The sequence below is a fragment of the Crassostrea angulata genome, chromosome 6 (genome assembly GCF_025612915.1).
Source record: "Crassostrea angulata isolate pt1a10 chromosome 6, ASM2561291v2, whole genome shotgun sequence".
Taxonomy (NCBI): Eukaryota; Metazoa; Mollusca; class Bivalvia; order Ostreida; family Ostreidae; genus Magallana; species Magallana angulata.
The window spans coordinates 40,750,258-40,769,905 of record NC_069116.1 but is presented as its reverse complement, the minus strand read 5'-3'; the positions used below and the strand labels follow the sequence as shown (position 1 = coordinate 40,769,905).

General features: G+C 34.1%; 1 protein-coding gene across 1 annotated transcript; it reads left to right on the top strand.

Annotated features, from left to right (window-relative positions):
* Positions 1 to 13,394: 13,394 nt before the first annotated feature.
* LOC128187505 (piggyBac transposable element-derived protein 4-like) lies at positions 13,395 to 14,360 on the top strand. The gene has a single exon (XM_052857931.1). The coding sequence runs from the start codon at positions 13,395 to 13,397 to the stop codon at positions 14,358 to 14,360; it is 966 nt and encodes a 321-aa protein (XP_052713891.1).
* The last annotated feature ends 5,288 nt before the right edge of the window (positions 14,361 to 19,648 follow it).

Genomic DNA, 19,648 nt, shown 5'->3' with positions numbered 1-19,648 from the left:
GATAGAATGAATTGTATTTCAGTACCCCTACATCAGATTTTGCTTAATTTGCGCAGGATTTACCGAAGTCTCTGTTTGATTTGATACGTAAAAATCACGAAATACAGACGATAGTTTCCAGGTTACAAAGCATAGATAATGAAAACGAAACGAAAATCAGAACAAGCTAACACCAACGTCATGTGTGAAAACTGTCAACGCATTGAAATATTTAGCCTCAATTTACTTCACAAAATCGGCACCAATATATTTTGCATGTTTCAAAATTTCCCTTCATACGCGAACTGTTGCACAACAAGCAAATTCATCATAGTCAGATCAACCCTTTTTCGTATAATGTCATGGCTGCTTTAAACAAAGAACCTCGTTTTAGAAGTATGGAATCATTTTAACGGATGCCGAACCCGAAGCTATTAAACTGATTGAAACACGCATTTCTTTTATTATTATTTTCGTAATAACTCAGATTTGACACAAAATTACCCCTTAATTTTTGCAATTTATATTTTCCTTCCCATAAGGAAAATTTATGCTAAACTACGTTGAATTTGCCTCGGTAGTTCTTGAGAAGAAGATTTTTAAAAATGCACCCCCCTTTTTCTACAGTTTCAAGGTTTTCTCCGCTTTGAATACAGATCGGACTTTTATTTCTGCAATTTATATTCGCCCTCCCATAAGGATGCTTTGTGCCAAATTTGGTTGAAATTGGATAAGCGGTTTTAGAGAAGAAGTTCAAAATGTAAAAAGTTTACAGACGGACAGACGGACGGACGGACAGACGGACAGACGGACGGACAGACGGACGACGGACAAAATGTGATCAGAATAGCTCACTTGAGCTTTCAGCTCAGGTGAGCTAAAAAAAAAAGGCATATTAAAATTGTTCAGCCATCTTCCGATCCAACAAGCAGATATAGCAAATAATTTACATTTTTGCTTGAATTCGAAGTTCATTGTGATTGTGTAAAGTTTTAAACTCTTTTGATCCTCTTTTAATAAGACTTGATTCGCAAGTAAACTACAGAGAGATACACAATTCTGTGTATTGGTCTTATTTTGCGGGAAATGGGGGATTTCCATTTTTTTTAGTATATAACAAAAGAAAAGCTGTCTATTTGTGACAACCATCTATAATCTGTAAACCCTGAATTGATAAACACTACCTATTAAGAGAAATGGGGTATTCTATATATATATATATGAAATATCTCTGTAAAATATACTTCAGTTCAACAACTGCCATTTTTTTTCCATAAATAACCAAAACCATAATCCTAGCAATATGCACATCTCGATATATGTACAATTGATCTGGAAAACAACAACTTCCGTACAAAAATGGAACCCTTTTGGCAGCCGCCCACTCCCAACCCCCGCCTGCCCGCAATTTACACAATTTCAATATTCGAATTTTTCCTTTGATAACCTGGTTTAAAATGTTCAAATTAGGGATTTAAATGGTTCGTTAAATTTGACTGTCAATTATGATAATTCAGAATATTATTTGACATATATCCTGGAAAAGGGGCCCACATACCCCTTGGGTTTTCCATGCACACTTTATTCCATGAATTTTCATGGTCATTAAAATTCTATAACTATACAATGCTAACCACAGTTTTCCAAGTCTTAAAATCGGAAAGTTTTTGTTAGACCTTTTATCTGAGGAACTTAAAACTACAATAACTACAAGAGCATCAATCAGTCATTTAAAAGGACCAATAAATTTTCGACATTCGGGTTGTTGTTGTTTTTAACTATTACACAATGTTTATGTAACATTTTCAAAATCTTAATTCTAAGATCACATTGGGATAGAAAATTTCTTGGCTCCACCCACTTTTTAGTCGCGAAATCTTAATATGTGATAAAACTATTATAAAAAAAACAACAATATTTTAAACACAAAAAAAGAAAAAGAAAATTGTTTTGTAACAATGCTCGATACTTATGGAACAACATCAAATGGGTTTGTTGATATCTCCGTCACATGAATTTTAAATCCAAGATGTGGGATTTCATCACTTTTGAACGTGTACTGTGATCCTTTCTTCTATATAAAGCATCAGTGTTCAGCTCCTTGATTCTGACACATCATACCAGATAGTGATTTAAATGTCCGTTCATTGTTCATTCTTTGAGGCATATGGAACCTGATTCCTTGTAAATTTGAAAACCTTTGTTACAAAAGGTGTTTACACAACACACCTTATGTAAATCTGATAGTGGATTTTCCATCACGTGAATACACAAATGAAAGTGTGGTCCTTCCTCAATATTTCAATATAAATCAAAATTCTTTCCAAGATCAGAGTTCTTTCTTACAAATTCATTTTACACACATCAAATACTAGCAGTGCGTACCCTAATCCTTAGACAGTTCCGGCACTTGGGGGGAAAATGGCAAGTTCTTTTTTCTACATAAAGCGTTTTTTAAAAGTGTCATTATCTTCTCTTTTCCGCCATCATTCGCAGTTTTGCAATGTTCAGTGTCAGCAATTATTCTTGAAGTCTTAATTAACACATAGGTTAAAAATTAAATTCAAGCAATCAAATGAAGAAGAACCCTTCGTATTTAACATTATTTTACTAGCAAACAGTAAAAATTAACTATACATTTTACATCCTCTCTAAGCAATGACATCTGACATAAGAATAAGTTCTTCATTCATATACATCACAAAAAAACTAAATTACACACAGTTTACTTTCTCTCCCAGTAAAAAAGAGCATTATTTTACTACAAAAGAAAGCAGCTTGTGCATAATGCAGTTTTATCTTACCGTATTTTACACATGCTTTATTCATCCCATTGAAACAGAAAAGGAATTTCAATAACATTAATAAAGCAAGATATAAAACACAAGATTTTCTAATCCAAAATTAGTTTAAAGTCTTTCAAAATCATTAAGGTGGTATGGGACATCTGTCGATATTAAAGTGGATTAAAGTTCTTTATAATTAAAATACTTTCACTGGTTTAGAATTTTCAAATTTTACAATATCTAACCAAAAAAATATCTTTTAAAAATATTTGGAGAGGTAAACATTGTAAACCCCGAGCAGGATTCGAACTCATGACTTTAAGATTCGTAGTAACTCTCTAACCCACTGCACTATGCTGTTAGGTAACAATATTGGGAAAGAAACTACTTCTATAATTACACTTCATTACTTTGTTTATTTCGATGAACAATACATCACAACATGGAAGTCTCCCATACAACCTTAAAATATACATTTATATACACAAGATTTAATTGTTCCTTATCATAAATTTCATTAAATTTGTTCTATTCAGAATCTACTAAAATAAATTTATGTAAAAATTCAGAGATTAAAGATAAAAGAAAAAAGATAAAGGAGGCTGGGTGGTCATCAAATTAACAATCTGATTTGTCTTAAACTTTGACACAAGATAAATTTTGGCTTAGAAACCGAGATTTGGGGGGGGGGGGGGGGTCCAAATATTTTAGATTCAAAAATTGATAGTTTTCCTAAGTTTTTAAGCAGAGTTCTTCTTTTAAGTAGATACTCAAAAAATTGCCATGACCAGCGAGCCCTCTTAACAAAAAATACTGTTTTCTTCAAAATTGCAACTTTTAAACAAAGTTTTGTTTCCAAACATAAAATTTGTATATTTTGTGTCAATATATCTCCTCTGATACAACAGCAGTACTCATATATATTCAGAAATAAGTTACAGAAATTGCAAAGAAAACGAAGTAACAAATTTTACAATTTCAATTCTAAGTACACATCTTACAACATTTGCACAAAACATATATTTATCAGCAATATGTATGTCACTCTCTCTCAATATCTTCAGTTGATCGCCCAACCGTATTCTTCTTTTTCATTATTATTCTTTTTTGAGTTTGTTTAGTTTTCATTTTCTTTTTTCCTCTTTTTTTTTCCTTTCGGGCATTTTTTTTCTAATTTTTCTTTTCTTTTACTTTTTTTTTTAAATATTTATCAACTGGTTTATCGACTCATACATTGTATAAAATGTACAACAACATGTTCAAACTTATTTCTATCAACTCATAGATTGTATAAAATGTACAACATGTTCAAACTTATTTCTATACATCTTCATAAAACATTTACTGAAAAATGGTTTTAAAATGTACGTAATACTATTGTAAAACTTATGTCGTAAACTAAGACCGGGCACCATTTTTACAACACAATTATATTGGTAAACGTATATTACATCAAAACTTAAAAACAGCCATAAATATATCAACCAAACATCAAAAATGGTGACACACAGCTTGTCCAAAAATTTAGGTGGATTCCAAACAAAACTTGGGTGGATTCCAGACGGAATTTGACTAATATTTCTTAATTGTCTTTAAATGTGATAAAGGCAGACAACAGAATACCGCATAACTAAAGACGGGGTATGGTTAAACCATAAGGTAGACTATGCTTTACATACTTTATACGTTAATTTTAGATGACTGATCCGTCTTTCCCTGAATATGGAAATAATGCTAGAATGTATGTCCAAACAAAGACAAATCCGGAACAATCCAATTGAATCTTGCAGCTCGAGTGAAAACATCTTATAGGTTAATTTACATTTTTTACAGAAGATGAAATGACTTACTTAAAAGCACTGTTACAGCTGCTTCCTTTCGATTGAATTATTAAAAATGATAAATATCTTCATTTTCGAAAGGATACTATAAAGGCTTGAGCAGTGAGCAGCAATCTGGGATTTTGTAATTTTTGAACTTGTTGACGAACACAATACAGAATTCCTCTCAGACCTCTACAAATGGATCTACCAGTTTACCGGTATATACCGGTACATGTAGTTAGTTCGCCAAATTTTGCAAAATTAGGACCAAGTTCTTAGACTGTTTATTAATACAAAAATGACACATTGCAGGACAGTATGGTTCATATTTCATGTTCAAATTATCCTTTAAAGTCCTGAAAAGTCAACTTGCAAATAGAGTCTAAAGACTTCCTGGGATATCCTGATGACTTTTCAGAGAAGATAAAAAATTGTTAACAACTATATTGTTAATGATGGTAAATGTGACAATAAAAAGATTGAAAATTAACATAATCAATGCAAAATTATTTCATAATTATAAATATTAACACTTTATCAATGTTCTTGAATAAAAAAAACAAATCCGTTCTTAAAGCTATATATACACGTATAGATGTATATTTAATAAACATCATTTAATTTTTAAAAGATAAAACAGGGACAAGTAAGTATAAGAAAACGAGGAAATATAAAAAGGAAAACCCAAAGAAGAAATCCGAGATAAACCAAAAAAGAAGCAAAAAAGGAAAGAGGACCGAGAGCAATGCAGAATTATTAACTGCCAGAGAGATGATGACATCTTCGTTGTGCAGCCAATTTGATGAAATCTCAAACCACAGCATATCGATACCCTGCAATGTTAATGAAGGAAACACCTTTAAACATCTATGTGAGCTAGCCTTGTGCAACCCAGACATGCAAAATCGTACGCAGTTTGGACACACCTGGAATAAATAGTGACAGGACCTCTGCAGCACCAATCTCCTCACTGGCAGAATTACCTAGTAGAAGTCGCTAGTTTACGAAGTACTCCGCTTATCGCGCCTAGTAAAAATATCGCGCAACTATTTTGACCAGTTGCTGATACTTGATAAGCCATCACCCTTGCATTTAGGTATCATATTACCTAATTAAATATTTCCGCGCCCTTTAGACAAAGGATGGGAATATTTAGGCCAGCGCTCGAAGGAATTGGACGTCATCTTGCATATGAAATTGCTTCAGTACTGACCACTTGACCCGAATGCTGTGTTTCATTATTAGGTAAGTAAATATGTCCTAAATGTGACTTGTATCATATGTGGATGATATATAACATATAACTGACATCATTCTTTTTTACTTAATAAATTTGCCAAACATTACAATCCTTGGGGAGAAGGGGAGACATGTGGTTTTTTTGTAAAAAAACAAAAACAAAAAAAACAAAAAAAACAATACCCACTTGTTACATTTGTTTTTGTTCACGTAATTATAAACAACATAATTAAAATGGACTCTGGTCACATTCATTTCTGAACAAATTTGATGTGATTCAACTTCCTGTCTTATAAGTTTTGACTTTGCTTTAATATTTTGTAGTAACGTGCATTATATTCATAACAGAGCGATGGTATCACTACAAAGCATTATAAACTCGCAAAAAACATATTTCAAATAATTATACCCCACTCAAAAGAAGAGGGGGTATACTGTTTTACCATTGTGCGAGTGTCTGTCTGTCCATTACAAAAATTTCTGCCATATTTTTCTCGGCAACAATTCATCGCAGATACTTGAAATTTTAACTCTTTTTGTTTAAGCATGCCATATGATGAGGTTTATAATTGTACCTTAATAGGATCTCAATTTCTTGTTAAATGACAACTTTGATTTTTTTAAGCCTAAATTTTCATCAAACAAATTTTGTCTTATCTTTATAAGATTTAAAGTATTTAAGTTTAAAAGTTTATAATTTATTTTCTTTACTTTTCAGACACAAGATCAACCCTGCCACAAAATCAAAGATGGATTAAAATACTGTGGTTATTAACCCATGTCAAAATAGAAGGCAGATGCGATGGCTTGAATCTGATTTTCAACATGCAGTTATTTTTATCAATATCACACAGATATTTTTATGTGTACATGTATTGAATTTTAGGCTCACATGAACATGTTCAAGTTTTCTGATCACTTGTTGTCCATCGTCTGTCTGTCCATCTTGCGGTAAACATCTTAATATTTTTTACTCTACAAACACTAGTTCAATTTAAACAAAACGTAATACCAACCACTCTAATGGAAAGCAGACTCAGAATTGTTGAAACAGATCATAAAACCCTCTTCAAAAAGGAAACAATCTCAAAATAGTAAGAATAAGGTGTGTGAAGAAATCTTTTTCTTGAGAACCAGTGCACCAGAAATGCCAATATTTAAGCTTGAATAAATCTGTAGTTAAAATAATAAATTATTAAAATACTTGGTCCCCAAAAGAGGTTAAAAGTTCAACATTTAAAGACATAATTTTTATTTTTTTTTATAAGAAGCTTTTTCAGAAACTACAATGCTGTAATTTATGATATTACTATTCAAATATCAGATTATATACATTTCTAAATTCTAAAAACCATTACCCCAAGACCAATACTGGGGATCCAGAAAATATTCAAACCACAAAATTGAAATATAAAGGGAAATGTTTAATCATTGTCGTAAGAACTATATACAATGCTACAGTTTATGAAATTACTATAAAAGCATCAATCAACTTAAATAGTCTAAATTCTTAATATAAAAACTTGGACAAATACGGGGGCCAAAGAGTTCTTCATAGAAATATCTTCACAAGAACTATAATGCTTCAATTTGTTAGATAACCACGCAACCATCGTACAAAGGTATATATTTTTAATAATTGTAAAAACTAAGGCCCCAAGAAGGATTCAAGTTACAACATAAATATTTATATTTGTATAGAAAGGGAGAAAATGTTAAAAATTAACTCAATATTTTTTAGAACTATTTTGCTATAATTGTTAAATAATAATGCAAGCATTACACAAAATTATAGACTATATTGTAAAAACCATTACCCTAAGGCCAATAATACATCCTTGGAAAGCATTCGAAGTTCAACAGAAGAATATGTAATTAAGCAATTTTTTTGTCAGTTTTACAATATTTCAGATTTTTTTTATAAATTTCAAGAGATTCAAGAGCTGTTATTTTGCAGGTTAAAAAATTGACACTGTTAACTGCTGTTCACCGTGTCTATCTATTAACAATTTTTTGTTGATTAAAGGGACCTAGACTCATTTTGCACTCATATTTTGAATTTAATTTCATTTTTGTTGTTTACCTACGAGTTGAATTGGTAAACATTTCAAATCTTGCTTATGTTATATTTGTTTCTTAATAAATGTAATATTGCCTTTTTATTTCATTATTGTGTAATACTAACTTAACACAAGGTATCTTATTTCAGTTCACCCAGATATCTAAACTACCTTTTCTTTTTTTCAAGTTTACTTGTTCACAAGATTTCAGACAGTTTAAGTCATCAAGACACAAAACCTTTATGCATAGTGAACATTTAATTGAAGATAGACTTAATTAGTTTTATTTTGTCATCCGTCACTTCCGGTTCTCGCCAGAAGGTTTTTAACAACCAAGTAATAACTTTCCAAAAAGCTTGCCATGCTAAACAAATTATTCAGTGGAAGCATGCATGTATCAATTCGTCTATCCTATAAGAAATGAATTGTAATTTTCGATTAAAAACCGGACTGGACAAGAAATGATACTTATCAGTATGTCCCAATTTTTGAAACTCTTCAAAAATTGTTGTCTCATGATGATGTAGAAATGTACCAAAGAAATGCATTGTTTGCAAATGATCCAAATGCAATTCAGATAATGTTATTCTTTGATAAATTCAAAGCTGTTAATCCCTTAGGTCATGATATCAAATAAAAATCTACAAAATTGGGGGATTTTATATGTTACTGGGTAATCTTCCACCTAAGTTTAGATCCCAACTGTATTGCATACAACTTGTGGCTCTTTGCATGTCACATACTATTAAGAACAATGGTTACAAAAAAATCTTGGAACCCTCGATTATTGATTTGAAAACATTAAAAACAGAGGGTATATATGTTTCAAAATCAGATGGGGACCACACACTTTTTGGCACAGTAAGTGTTGTGATTGCGAACAATTTAGGAGCACAAAGTTTAGGAGGTTTTATGGAATCTTTTACAACCCTAAGGAACTGTCGATTTTGTTTCATCATTAAAGCAGACATGCAAAGAAAATTTTTGGTTGTCAAAATCTTAATATGAGAACAATTCAAATGCATACTGAACAGGTTAGGATTGTGAATGATTCTAGTCTAGCACCAGTCTATGGAATAAAGGGAACTTTTTGTTTGAATGAACTCCAAAATGTTCACTCTATGAATGGCATGCCATCAGATATTGCACATGATCTTTTTGAGGGAGTGGTTTGCGAAGTAAAGACAAATGTCATAAAAGTGTGCGTTTCAGAAGGCTTTTTTGATCTTGAATATTTGAATGACAGAATTATAAAATTAAAATTTTCAGAAGTAGAGAAAAGCAATAAACCATCAAAGGTTACCAACATACTTAGAAAATAGAACATAAAGCAGTCAGCTGCACAAATGTGGTGTTTTGTTAGGGTTCTTCCCTTGTTAGTCAGAAGTAGAGTCCCTGTGAATAACAGAATATGGGAATGCCTACTTTGCCTACGAGATGTGCTTTTTTATGTTTGTGCACCAGCTCTTGCCAGAGAACATGTTTTGTTGATGGCTGATGTCATTGAAGAATTTCGTGACTCTTACAGAAACTGCTTCCCAGATGAAGCTGTCAAACCCAAGTTTCATTATACTCTTCATTATCCACATCTGTTCATGGCGTTTGGTCCCCTGGTTCATTTGCAAAGTTTTCGGTTTGAAGGAAACACAATTATTTTAAAGAACTTGTTTTCCGAACTAAAAACAAAAAAATGTGTAAATTACTAGCTGAGAGACACCAATTTTATCAAAGTACATTTAATACAGGGGGAGACTATCTGTCGCATGGTAATTTGGTTTCCACTTGTGGGTCAAATGTATCAATTTGCCTTCTTGATAATCAAATACAGCAGTTACTAGCTGATATTATTCAAGAAGAAAGTATATTTCTTTGCAAATCAGTGAAGTTCTTTGGAATTTTTTTTGCCCTTTCCGTACAACTCCAGTTAGATACGAAAATGAAGAACAGGAGTCAAAGGAAATGAAAGACGGTATCTCGGTTGGAAAATCTATACTGCAGGGAGCCATCGGAGTCAATATTACTGGTCCCATAATAGATGACGATTTGCAGAAGTATGTTTTAGATTCATTTTATTCTGATGAGATCAGTCGTTCGGTTAAAAGTGACTATCTGCTTCTAATGTTAGGTAAAGCCCAGTTGAGCAAACTTGGTTTTAAAAGAGCTTCACAGGTGACGGAGAAACTTATGATTATGGGACGATTGAAGTTACAGTTACGGAGTTTATTGGGCAATGAATCTGCCTCAGTGGAAGATTTTATCACACCTTCACAATTTGATGTCTGCATAACAGCAGTTAAGTCTTTGGCCATGGAATCTGACAGAAACTCGTTAAGTGGAACCATAACTTTTAATAAGCCATCACTGGCATTAAAAGCAAGTCAATTACTTAAGAAAGTTGCTGATCTTAAAAAAGGTCTAGCTATCAGGAAGAAAGATATTGAAGCTAAAGAAGCTGCCTCAAAGTTTGTGGATCTTTACAGAAATGAGTTTACATATGCCATATCTAGAATTGCACATCAGTCCCAGCAGGAGAGAAAATTTAATAAGAAGGAAATCTTTCCAATTACATCAGATCTTATTAAATTAACAGTAAGTAGAATTAGCATTTCATAAATTGAATAAAACAGTAATGTTGCTAGCTTTAGGTTGTTCTAGGAAAAATAATTTTCACAAATATGACTGTACCTGTCAGTAATACATGTGGTAATTTTGTTTGTTGTTATGTAGATGTGATTTTTAATATTTTACTCTAGATTTTAAATAAAGTTTTTTTTTTCAAAACATTTGTAGAAATATTTGAATTCAGAGATGGCACACTGCATAGAGCATTTGCAACAGAATGCCACTTTAGCAACCTGGATGCATTTGGCAGAGGTGACTCTGTCAAGATTGATATGTTTTAACAAATGCAGATCAAACGAACCAGCCATGATGCTAGTGACCGAATTTAAATCAAGGCCTAGTTCGGAAAGAGCAAACTAGTCTTCTGGCTGTGTATTGTAAGTCACTCATCCTCATTTTATTTAAACTTGTACCATCAACTATACATATTTCATTGTTTCATTCCTAGAATTTTCCCACATTTCTAAATTTCTAAATTTTGTTACAAATCTATCAGGATCAAATAATTATATAATGGCTTTCCTGTCTGTAAGCAGTTTCATGTGTAGGTAATATCTATCGCACTGTTAGGCCTATAGAACCTTCAAACCTTGGCAGCTGATGCATCCTAGAAGGAAGGTGGTCACAAATCAAAAGTAGGTCACCATAGCCACAAATTGAAATTCTATTCCTATGCATATTCAAATTGCGTCCAGATCATATTTTGTACAATGTGAGACTTGGGATTATCAAACCTAGTCAGTTGATGCATCTTGGTGAACGTGCGTCACAACCTAAAGTAGGTCACCATGGCCTCATTGCAGAATTTTAATCTTTTGCAGGACAGTCTTTAGATGTCATTTAATGTTATTAACTGTTGTTTATATAAAATCATGTAGAGCATATCGTATTTCATCTCTGTTGGATCACATGTTACGCTTAGCCAATCATATTATCGCAGCAGTCTATTTGTAGCTTGCAGTTGAACAGTAAACACTCAAAGTTTTTTATACCGATTCCTTTGGAATATACCCTTATTTTATTTGGATTTATCGTCGAATATTAACACGGAACTTTGTGATAGGTGTTATCGTGAGTAATTGTCTAACGTTAATCCACGTGTGTTGTGTTTTCAAGACACGGCTGAGTGCCTTGACTTTTAACCTTTACTTACATGTGATATAAATAGACTAGACATGACTGGAAGAGAGCGAAAACAAGCGAGCCAACCCATAAAAAATGTTCGTACTCGAAGTGAAAATCCAGGATGGGATGAAAACGTGGTCGGTGACCGAGTTAATTCGGAGACTTAGAGATGCAAGTATCTTAGTGCCAGCTTCTTTGAAAAAGTCACAATTGATTCAAATATATCGAGACAATGTTGTAAATTCAAATCAATCAAGAGACAGAACAATACCGAGCGAGGAAGGAATTGACTCTAATGTGATCCAAAATGGCGACGTCCTACTCGTACTAACATTTATAATAACTTCGTTTGGGCATTTCACACATGGTCAATTGGCCATGTGTTATTATACAATATGTACATATATATGTACAATGTTCACTCACAAACACACGCACACAGGCCATCGGCCTCATCTGCACAAGGCCATCGGCGTTAATTCTTCCCTACCATCGGCCTTACACTTGATTTCAAGGCCATCGGCCTCACATACTCGAGTTTTCATCCCAAATCAGGTACAAGCCATCGGGTACTACATATCAGACCATCGGCCTTCTACATCAGCCATCGGCTACTACATGCATGTATCAGGCCATCAGCCTTCTACATCAGCCATCAGCTACTACATAAATGTATCAGGCCATCGGCCCTCTACATCATATCTCAAGCCATCGGCTACTACATATCAGGCCATCGGATCTCTACATCATATCTTTTCTAGATATTGCAGGCCTTATTGCCTCATTCAGTTTGTAATATTTTGTTTGCGTATGTATCTTTAAGTTACTGTATGTTCTGTTGCTTAATAGCTGAGTAGTTCCCAGAAGGCTATTTGAATAAATTTTTAACATTTTCCCTGTTGGTTTTATATAAATATCAATTATGTTCATGTGTTTTGGGAGTGTGAAGTAGCCTTTTTTAAGTCCCTTCTATAGTAGTTATTCCCATTCTTAACCGGTTTTTCCAAAGGAAAAATCCGGTTATTGAAATGGTGAAAATGGCGGGCGGGCGGCTGCCGAAAGGGTATCCCTACTGTACGGATAACTTCTCCTAAAGCTTCAGGATAGGAAGTTGATGTTTTGCAGATCCATAGGACATATATCATACATGTGCATATTACTTGGATTTTGATTTTTGATGATTTATGAAAAAAATACCAGCTGTTGAATTTAATCATTTTCTGGCTGACCATTGCATATAGGGTATTTCATGTGAACAAATCTCATAATTTTTTTCTAAATTATTGAAAACAATGTATATTTACCATAACATCGATTTATAACCTAATAACCTTTAAATAGTTAAATATTTAGAATAGGTTGATTTAAACTTGCGTATGCGTGTCGAAACCTCCAAAAAGTGTCATTTTTAGACCTTCATTGCCTTTTCTTTTCTAGAGTTGGTCTATCTGGGCTCCATGTTTTTCTCATAGTATATATAAGATTTAAAAGAAATCAAACCGATTTCAAACCGACAATTGAACGTTTTATAGAAATACTACAAGTCCATAGATTTGTGGTTGAAGTTGCATTTAGCATTTAACAATAAAGTTTGTTGTTACTAAAATGGCTCAATGGTTAGAGCACCAGACAATGGGTAAAAATATAGATCTAGGGTTTTTAGGTTGTGGACATTTCTGATGTGGGTATTTCAGATATATCAGACGTTGAAACCGATTCTGACGGGGAAATCGGCGAGGTCCCCCTACCAAACATTGAAGATGGCAACCGACGCGCATGGCGTGAAGAGCTGCAGAATATTGATTTACAAGCTTTCACGGGAATTAGTTCTTGATGGGACTGCAGTTGAAATGGACCTTTTCCATTTAATGTTTCCACCCGCATTGTATGAAGAAATCGCCAGGGAAACTAACAGATACGCGGACCTAGAACAAGAGAAAAATGGCGTCGACCCGAGATGGCGAGCAACAACCCCCGACGAAATTCGTGCATACATCGCAATTCAAATTGTTATGGGCATCATTGTAGCTCCTACACAGGATCTGTATTTCTGCAAAGATAATCTCTTTAGACCAATGGGAATAAACGAGAGATTTACAAGGGACAGACTGGATAAACTAAATAAATACTTCCATGTCGCCGACACCTCACAAAATCCACCCCGTCGTCAACCAGGACATGATAAACTTGCACATATCAGACCAATTATGGATATTCTCCTAAACAAAACTAAGACTGAATATTCATCACACATGGAAGCCTCGGTAGACGAAGCTATGGTTGCCTACATTGGACGGTTGGGATTCAAACAGCATATCCCCCTCAAGCCTACCAAACGAGGAATCAAGGTTTGGATGAGAGCGGACCCAAATAACGGGTATTTCAACGACTTCCAAGTTTACACTGGAAAAGAAGGAAACGTCGCAGAGAAAGGTCTCGGTGAACGTGTAGTGAGAGACCTCACCAGAGAAATTTGGGGAAAGTACCATCACATCTACTGTGACAACTATTTTACATCTATCAACTTGTTTCAGGATTTGTTTGACAATCTAACTTATGCTTGTGGAACAATCCGCACTAATCGAAAGGGGATTCCACCGGCTATAGCAAAAGCAAAGCTGAAGAAACAGGGCGATATGATTCAGCGACAAAAAGGGTCCATGGTTGCCACTGCTTGGCATGACAAAAGACCCTATTATCAACAAATTCTGATCCACGTGACATGACAGAGGTGTCTAGGAAGCAAAAGGATGGCTCTATTGTCAATGTCAGGTGTCCTAAAGTTTTGAAGCAGTATACACAGAATATGAATGGTGTGAACCGGGCAGACCAACTGAGGTCTACCTACAGCATCTGCAGGAAAGCTGCTAAGTGGTGGAAGTACCTGTTTTGGTTCATGGTTGATGTTGCGATCTGCAATTCATTTATTCTGATGAAAGAATCAATCAACCACTCTATCACCACCAAATCTGGAGGACGCAGGGAAAGGGTTCAGTTGGAGTACAGAATGAAGCTGGCCCATCAGCTTTTGGGAGACTACTGGGGGAAAAGGAAGAGGGAATCCATTTGAGATCATCAGACGAGAGGACTTATTCACTGGCCAACAGAGATGGACAAAAAGCGCACATGTAAACAGTGTTCCAAGAACAAAATTCGCAAGGAAAGGACATATGGCTGTGAGCAATGTTGAGTGAACTTATGCATAACATGTTTCAAGCCATATCACAAAGAAAAACACCCAGAACTGTTCAATTGTCCAAATGGGCATTTGCGCTATCTTGTTCCCCCATCTTCTTTACATTTTTTGACAGAAGATGAAATGACCTACTTACAATCATATACAGCTGCTACAGTTCGACTGAATTGTTTAAAATGATAAATATCTTCATTTTCTAAAGGGTACTACAAATGCTTAAGCTGTGAGCAGCAATCTGGGATTTTGACATGTTTGGACTTGTTGACAACCACAATACAGAATTCTCAGACCTCTACAAAACGATCTACCAGTTTACCGGTATATACCGATAGTTAATCGCCAAATTTTGCAAAACCAGGACCAAGTTCTCAGACTTTTTACTAATACCAAAATGAGACATTGCAGGACATTATGATTCATATTTCATATTCAAATTATCCTTTAAAGTCTTTAGAAGTCAACTTGCAATTACCTTCAAAAGACTTTCTGGGATATCCTGATGATTTTTCAGAGAAGATAAAAATTGTAAATAACAATTGTTAATGATCGTAAAAAAAAGATTGAAGATTTACATAATCAATGCCAATTTATTTCATAATTGTAAATATTAACACTTAATGTTCTTGAATAAAAGAGCAAATCTGTTTTTTAAGCTTTATAAAAATGTATCGGTGCATATCAAATAAACACCTTTAATTTTATAAATAATGATTTCCAGAAATTTACATAATCAATGCCAATTTATTTCATAATTGTAAATATTAACACTTAATGTTCTCGAATAAAAGAGCAAATCTGTTTTTAAGCTTGATAAAAATGTATTGGTGCATATCAAATAAACACCTTTAATTTTTATAATTAATGATTTCCAGAAAACGAAGAACTTCTCAACGCAGAAGCTATCAAAAGTGAAAAAAAATCCTCCAAGGAAGAGATGAGATTAGAGGCCCTTCTCAATTATTTATAAAAAAACAAAAACAAAGAAACAAGACACACTTAAAAAGATGGCAAACGTTGTAAATGGTTTTACGATGACAGCAAAACTGCTCCAAGCCATATTCTCCTTGCTGGAATTAACATCCAGCCCTTTGGAATTAACATCCAGCAAGGGCCAGGGACTTTAATCAAAAGAAAGGGACACAAGACTAGTTCCAGATGTTTCCATAATGACCATCGTGAAGGGTATTGACATCAGCATAATAAGAGAGAGAGCTCGAGAGCTCCAGAGTTTCTTACATTATGGAGCATTCAATTTGTCTTCAGACCAACACTATGGGGAAAGTTGGAAATTGTGGGGAATAAATAAGTTCCCCACAACATTCAACATTTTGTACAACTTTTTAACAGCGTAGTAAGAAATTTCCCCCTCTCTGGCCACTCTTTTTATTATGAAGCTTTGCAGTGATCAGCAATCAACAGACGCAGCGTTTGTGACATGCGTGATTAGTCCAAGGGGCTTTACAGTAGATCTTATCAAGCCCAACAATAGAAATTAACATAAATGAAATTGTTGTGCCTTAACTTTTAATTTTAATAATTTTGATTTTAATCAGAGACCCAGAAACTGTCTAGAAGTTTATTCAAAACAGACACCAGAGACTGTCTAGAAGTTTCTTTAGAACAGACACCCAGAGACTGTCCAGAAGTTTCTTCAGAACAGACACCCAAAGAGTGCCCAGAAGTTTCTTTAGAACAGACACCCAGTGACTGCCCAAAAGTTTCTTCAGAACAGACATCCAGAGACTGTCCTGTAGTTTCTTCAGAACAGACACCCAGTGACTGTCCATAGGTTTCTTCAGAACAGACACCAAGAGACTGTCAATAGGTTTCTTTGGAACATACACCCAGAGATTACCCTGAAGTTTCTTCAGAACAGAGACCCAGAGACTGCCCAGAAGTTTCTTCAGAATAATCTTCTACTGAAATGCTTAGTAAGAGTATTTGAATATAAATAGCTTAACCTAAAAATTTGCATATTTAAAAAAAATAGTAGAGTTTGAAGTAGGAAAGTCTTTAAATATTTTCTTTAATTTTTAATAAATGGTGTATAATGCTATTAATGGTGTATTTTTTAAGATTATTATGGTGCTGTGAATTTTTAATAGGATAAAAAGTCATGGTTGTTCACATGTGTTTGCAGTTGAATGTTCATTTGATTTAGAGTCTTCTGATAAAAATGGAAGTCTAAATCGGATAACTGCATTGATGAATCTAATGAAGAGGATTTGTCTATCCTTGTCCGTGTGATTTCTTAGAGATGCCTAGACTATTATTTTGAAACTCCGTGTGATTTTGACTAGAAAACTAATAATTCAAACATTGCAGTGTCATTCAAGTAAATCTTGTAACTGATTTTATGTACCGATGTTGGTTTTTGAAGTAGTTTTATAATCACCTTATCAACCTGTTTTTTATGCAGACAGCTGATGTCCAAAATAATGTGTTGAACTTGGATACTTATAAACAAACTATGGCCTCAGATTTGATGAAGTTGGCTTGGTCTAGCAAAAGTTAAAACTCATATTAATCCATTATCAACATTCATAGCTTGCACCAGCACTGTACGTAACTATCACGTCTCAAAGTTTGTCACCGTGATCCGATACGAAACACTACCAATTTATCACTAATGTAATTACCAGATGGAGTATATGTCCCTTAGCCATCAGTTCAGTTGCATTAATTCTTATCTCGAATGTTGAGCTAGCGCACTAGCTATAATATATGCCTTACAAATCTTGTGGACTACATCTTTTTCATAAGCCATCAACGTTGTTCATGGTCGCAAACTAATTCTGTGAATAATCATATATATGAAGACGCATACATTTTGCTGATTTTACACTCTGTGTTCCGGAGATTGAACAGCAATTATGTGTAAAGTGAATCCTGTGAGATGGCACCGAAGCGTTCCACAAAGTGACAAAAAACAACAGGATATGCACTGGACATGGGTAAGCCTGAGTTATAAACTGATTAGCCCCAGGCATCAGGCTACCGTATATTTCAACCTCTCAACTTTTAATATTTTTCCTGATATTTTAGAACTCTGAAAAATTAGGTTTGTGGACAGACATAGAATGTTTTCTCTCTACTTTCAGATTCCTTTTTTCATCTAGTCAAACAGCAAGTTCTGTGTTAAATGACAATAAGGTGTGTGAAATAAAAATCACTGAATAATTTGTGCTTTATTGATAATGGGTTTTTTTTTCCTCAGTTTAAGAAAATTCTGATAATTGCAACTTGCTACATGTTTATTTTGAGTAAGCAAGATATCACAAAGTTCCATCTTCTGCAGATTGCTGGGATGATAGAACCCTCAGATATATATACAGACCTAGATACTTCGAGGATAGTTCAGGGGGCATTTTCTACACTTTACCATTGTGAGGAAATGCCAGTGGCAGAGTCAAGTCAGTCAAATTGTCACAGCTGTTGTTCGGTACTCAATCAACTGGTTAAGGACATTAACCAGCTAAAAATGAAGTCGAGAGACTTAAGAAAAAAGTTAAGGCAAGTTTTTTTTATTACCAAGTTTTCTGTTAATAAATGTGATCAATAACTTTGCAAGAAAGTTATTAATACTTTAACATGGCTATTCTTTCAGTTTAATTGAATTTGAACAGAAATTCTTTCAAATAAATCTTCTTTCTATCCAAGAAAGGAATTTATTTTAATATTTATTTGTACGGGCGAAACATGAATGATAATTAGACTCAAATTTGTACAAAACCAAGAGTCAAGAAGACAGTAACCAGTCTGACGTGAGCCCGGCAGAGACATACAATTGGCTATACCAAAGTAAGTTAACAAATGTAAATAAAGTTATTTGTTGGGCATTCTCAGACTACCCCAGTACTAAAGAGAAAATTTATTTTCTTCTTTTGTTGAAATTTTTTTCCTCAAATTTTAATTCATAAGATAAAAAAATAAGTTTGTAGCCATTTACTCGGGTTACAATATAATGTTCAAGTTTTCCAAGTTTAACTGTATATTTGCTGAATTAGTTATGGATTTAATGTTATTAATGTAAATATTACTGACAGACCTTTTTCAAAGACCCAGTTTCTAATGAATGTTTAAATTCTTAGTCATTTTAATAAAGCTTTCATGCAAATCATTATGACAGCCTCAAGTGATGTTTATTTCCCTGATCAAGACCTAGTTTTGATGAGGCCACTTTTCATGAAAAGGACACTTGAGATTCCGTGTCTACAACCCTGCAAAGCCTACCAAGTTCGGGATAAAGTTGTACCAAGTTTGTGAGGCCAAGTGCGGCTAGTGTTTTGGATTATACATCTACACCGTGTATCCAGTACGCTAAAGCTATTGGAATTGATGAAGATAAAAATGTTACAAATAAAAATATTGTTGGACTTCTTACGAGATATGGACTACTGTGGTTTCATTTTTATTTGTTGGCATCAATTTTCGGGGATTTAGTGTAATTCACAGTTTCATAGATACGTAAATTCGTGACCCGTGATCAAATTAATACAAAATGTAAGCAGAAATTGCACTTCAATGAACATTTAATTTCGAGAATAATCTGAACAAATCCACGAAATTGGTGTTCAATGAACATTGATGAAACCACAGTACTTGACAAGGGACATCATGTGAACATGGATATCTACTATAGGTTTCCGGAGTTATCTGAGGAGCTGAGAGTCCACAACACGTATGTCTGTGGTACATTGAGGAAAAACAGGAATGCCTGTACCAGAACCCATGAAGATGAAACAAAAACTTCAAACATCACATCTTCAGGAGGAACGAGGAGTCCCAGCTGTTAGCAGTAAGTACAACGAAGCGGGG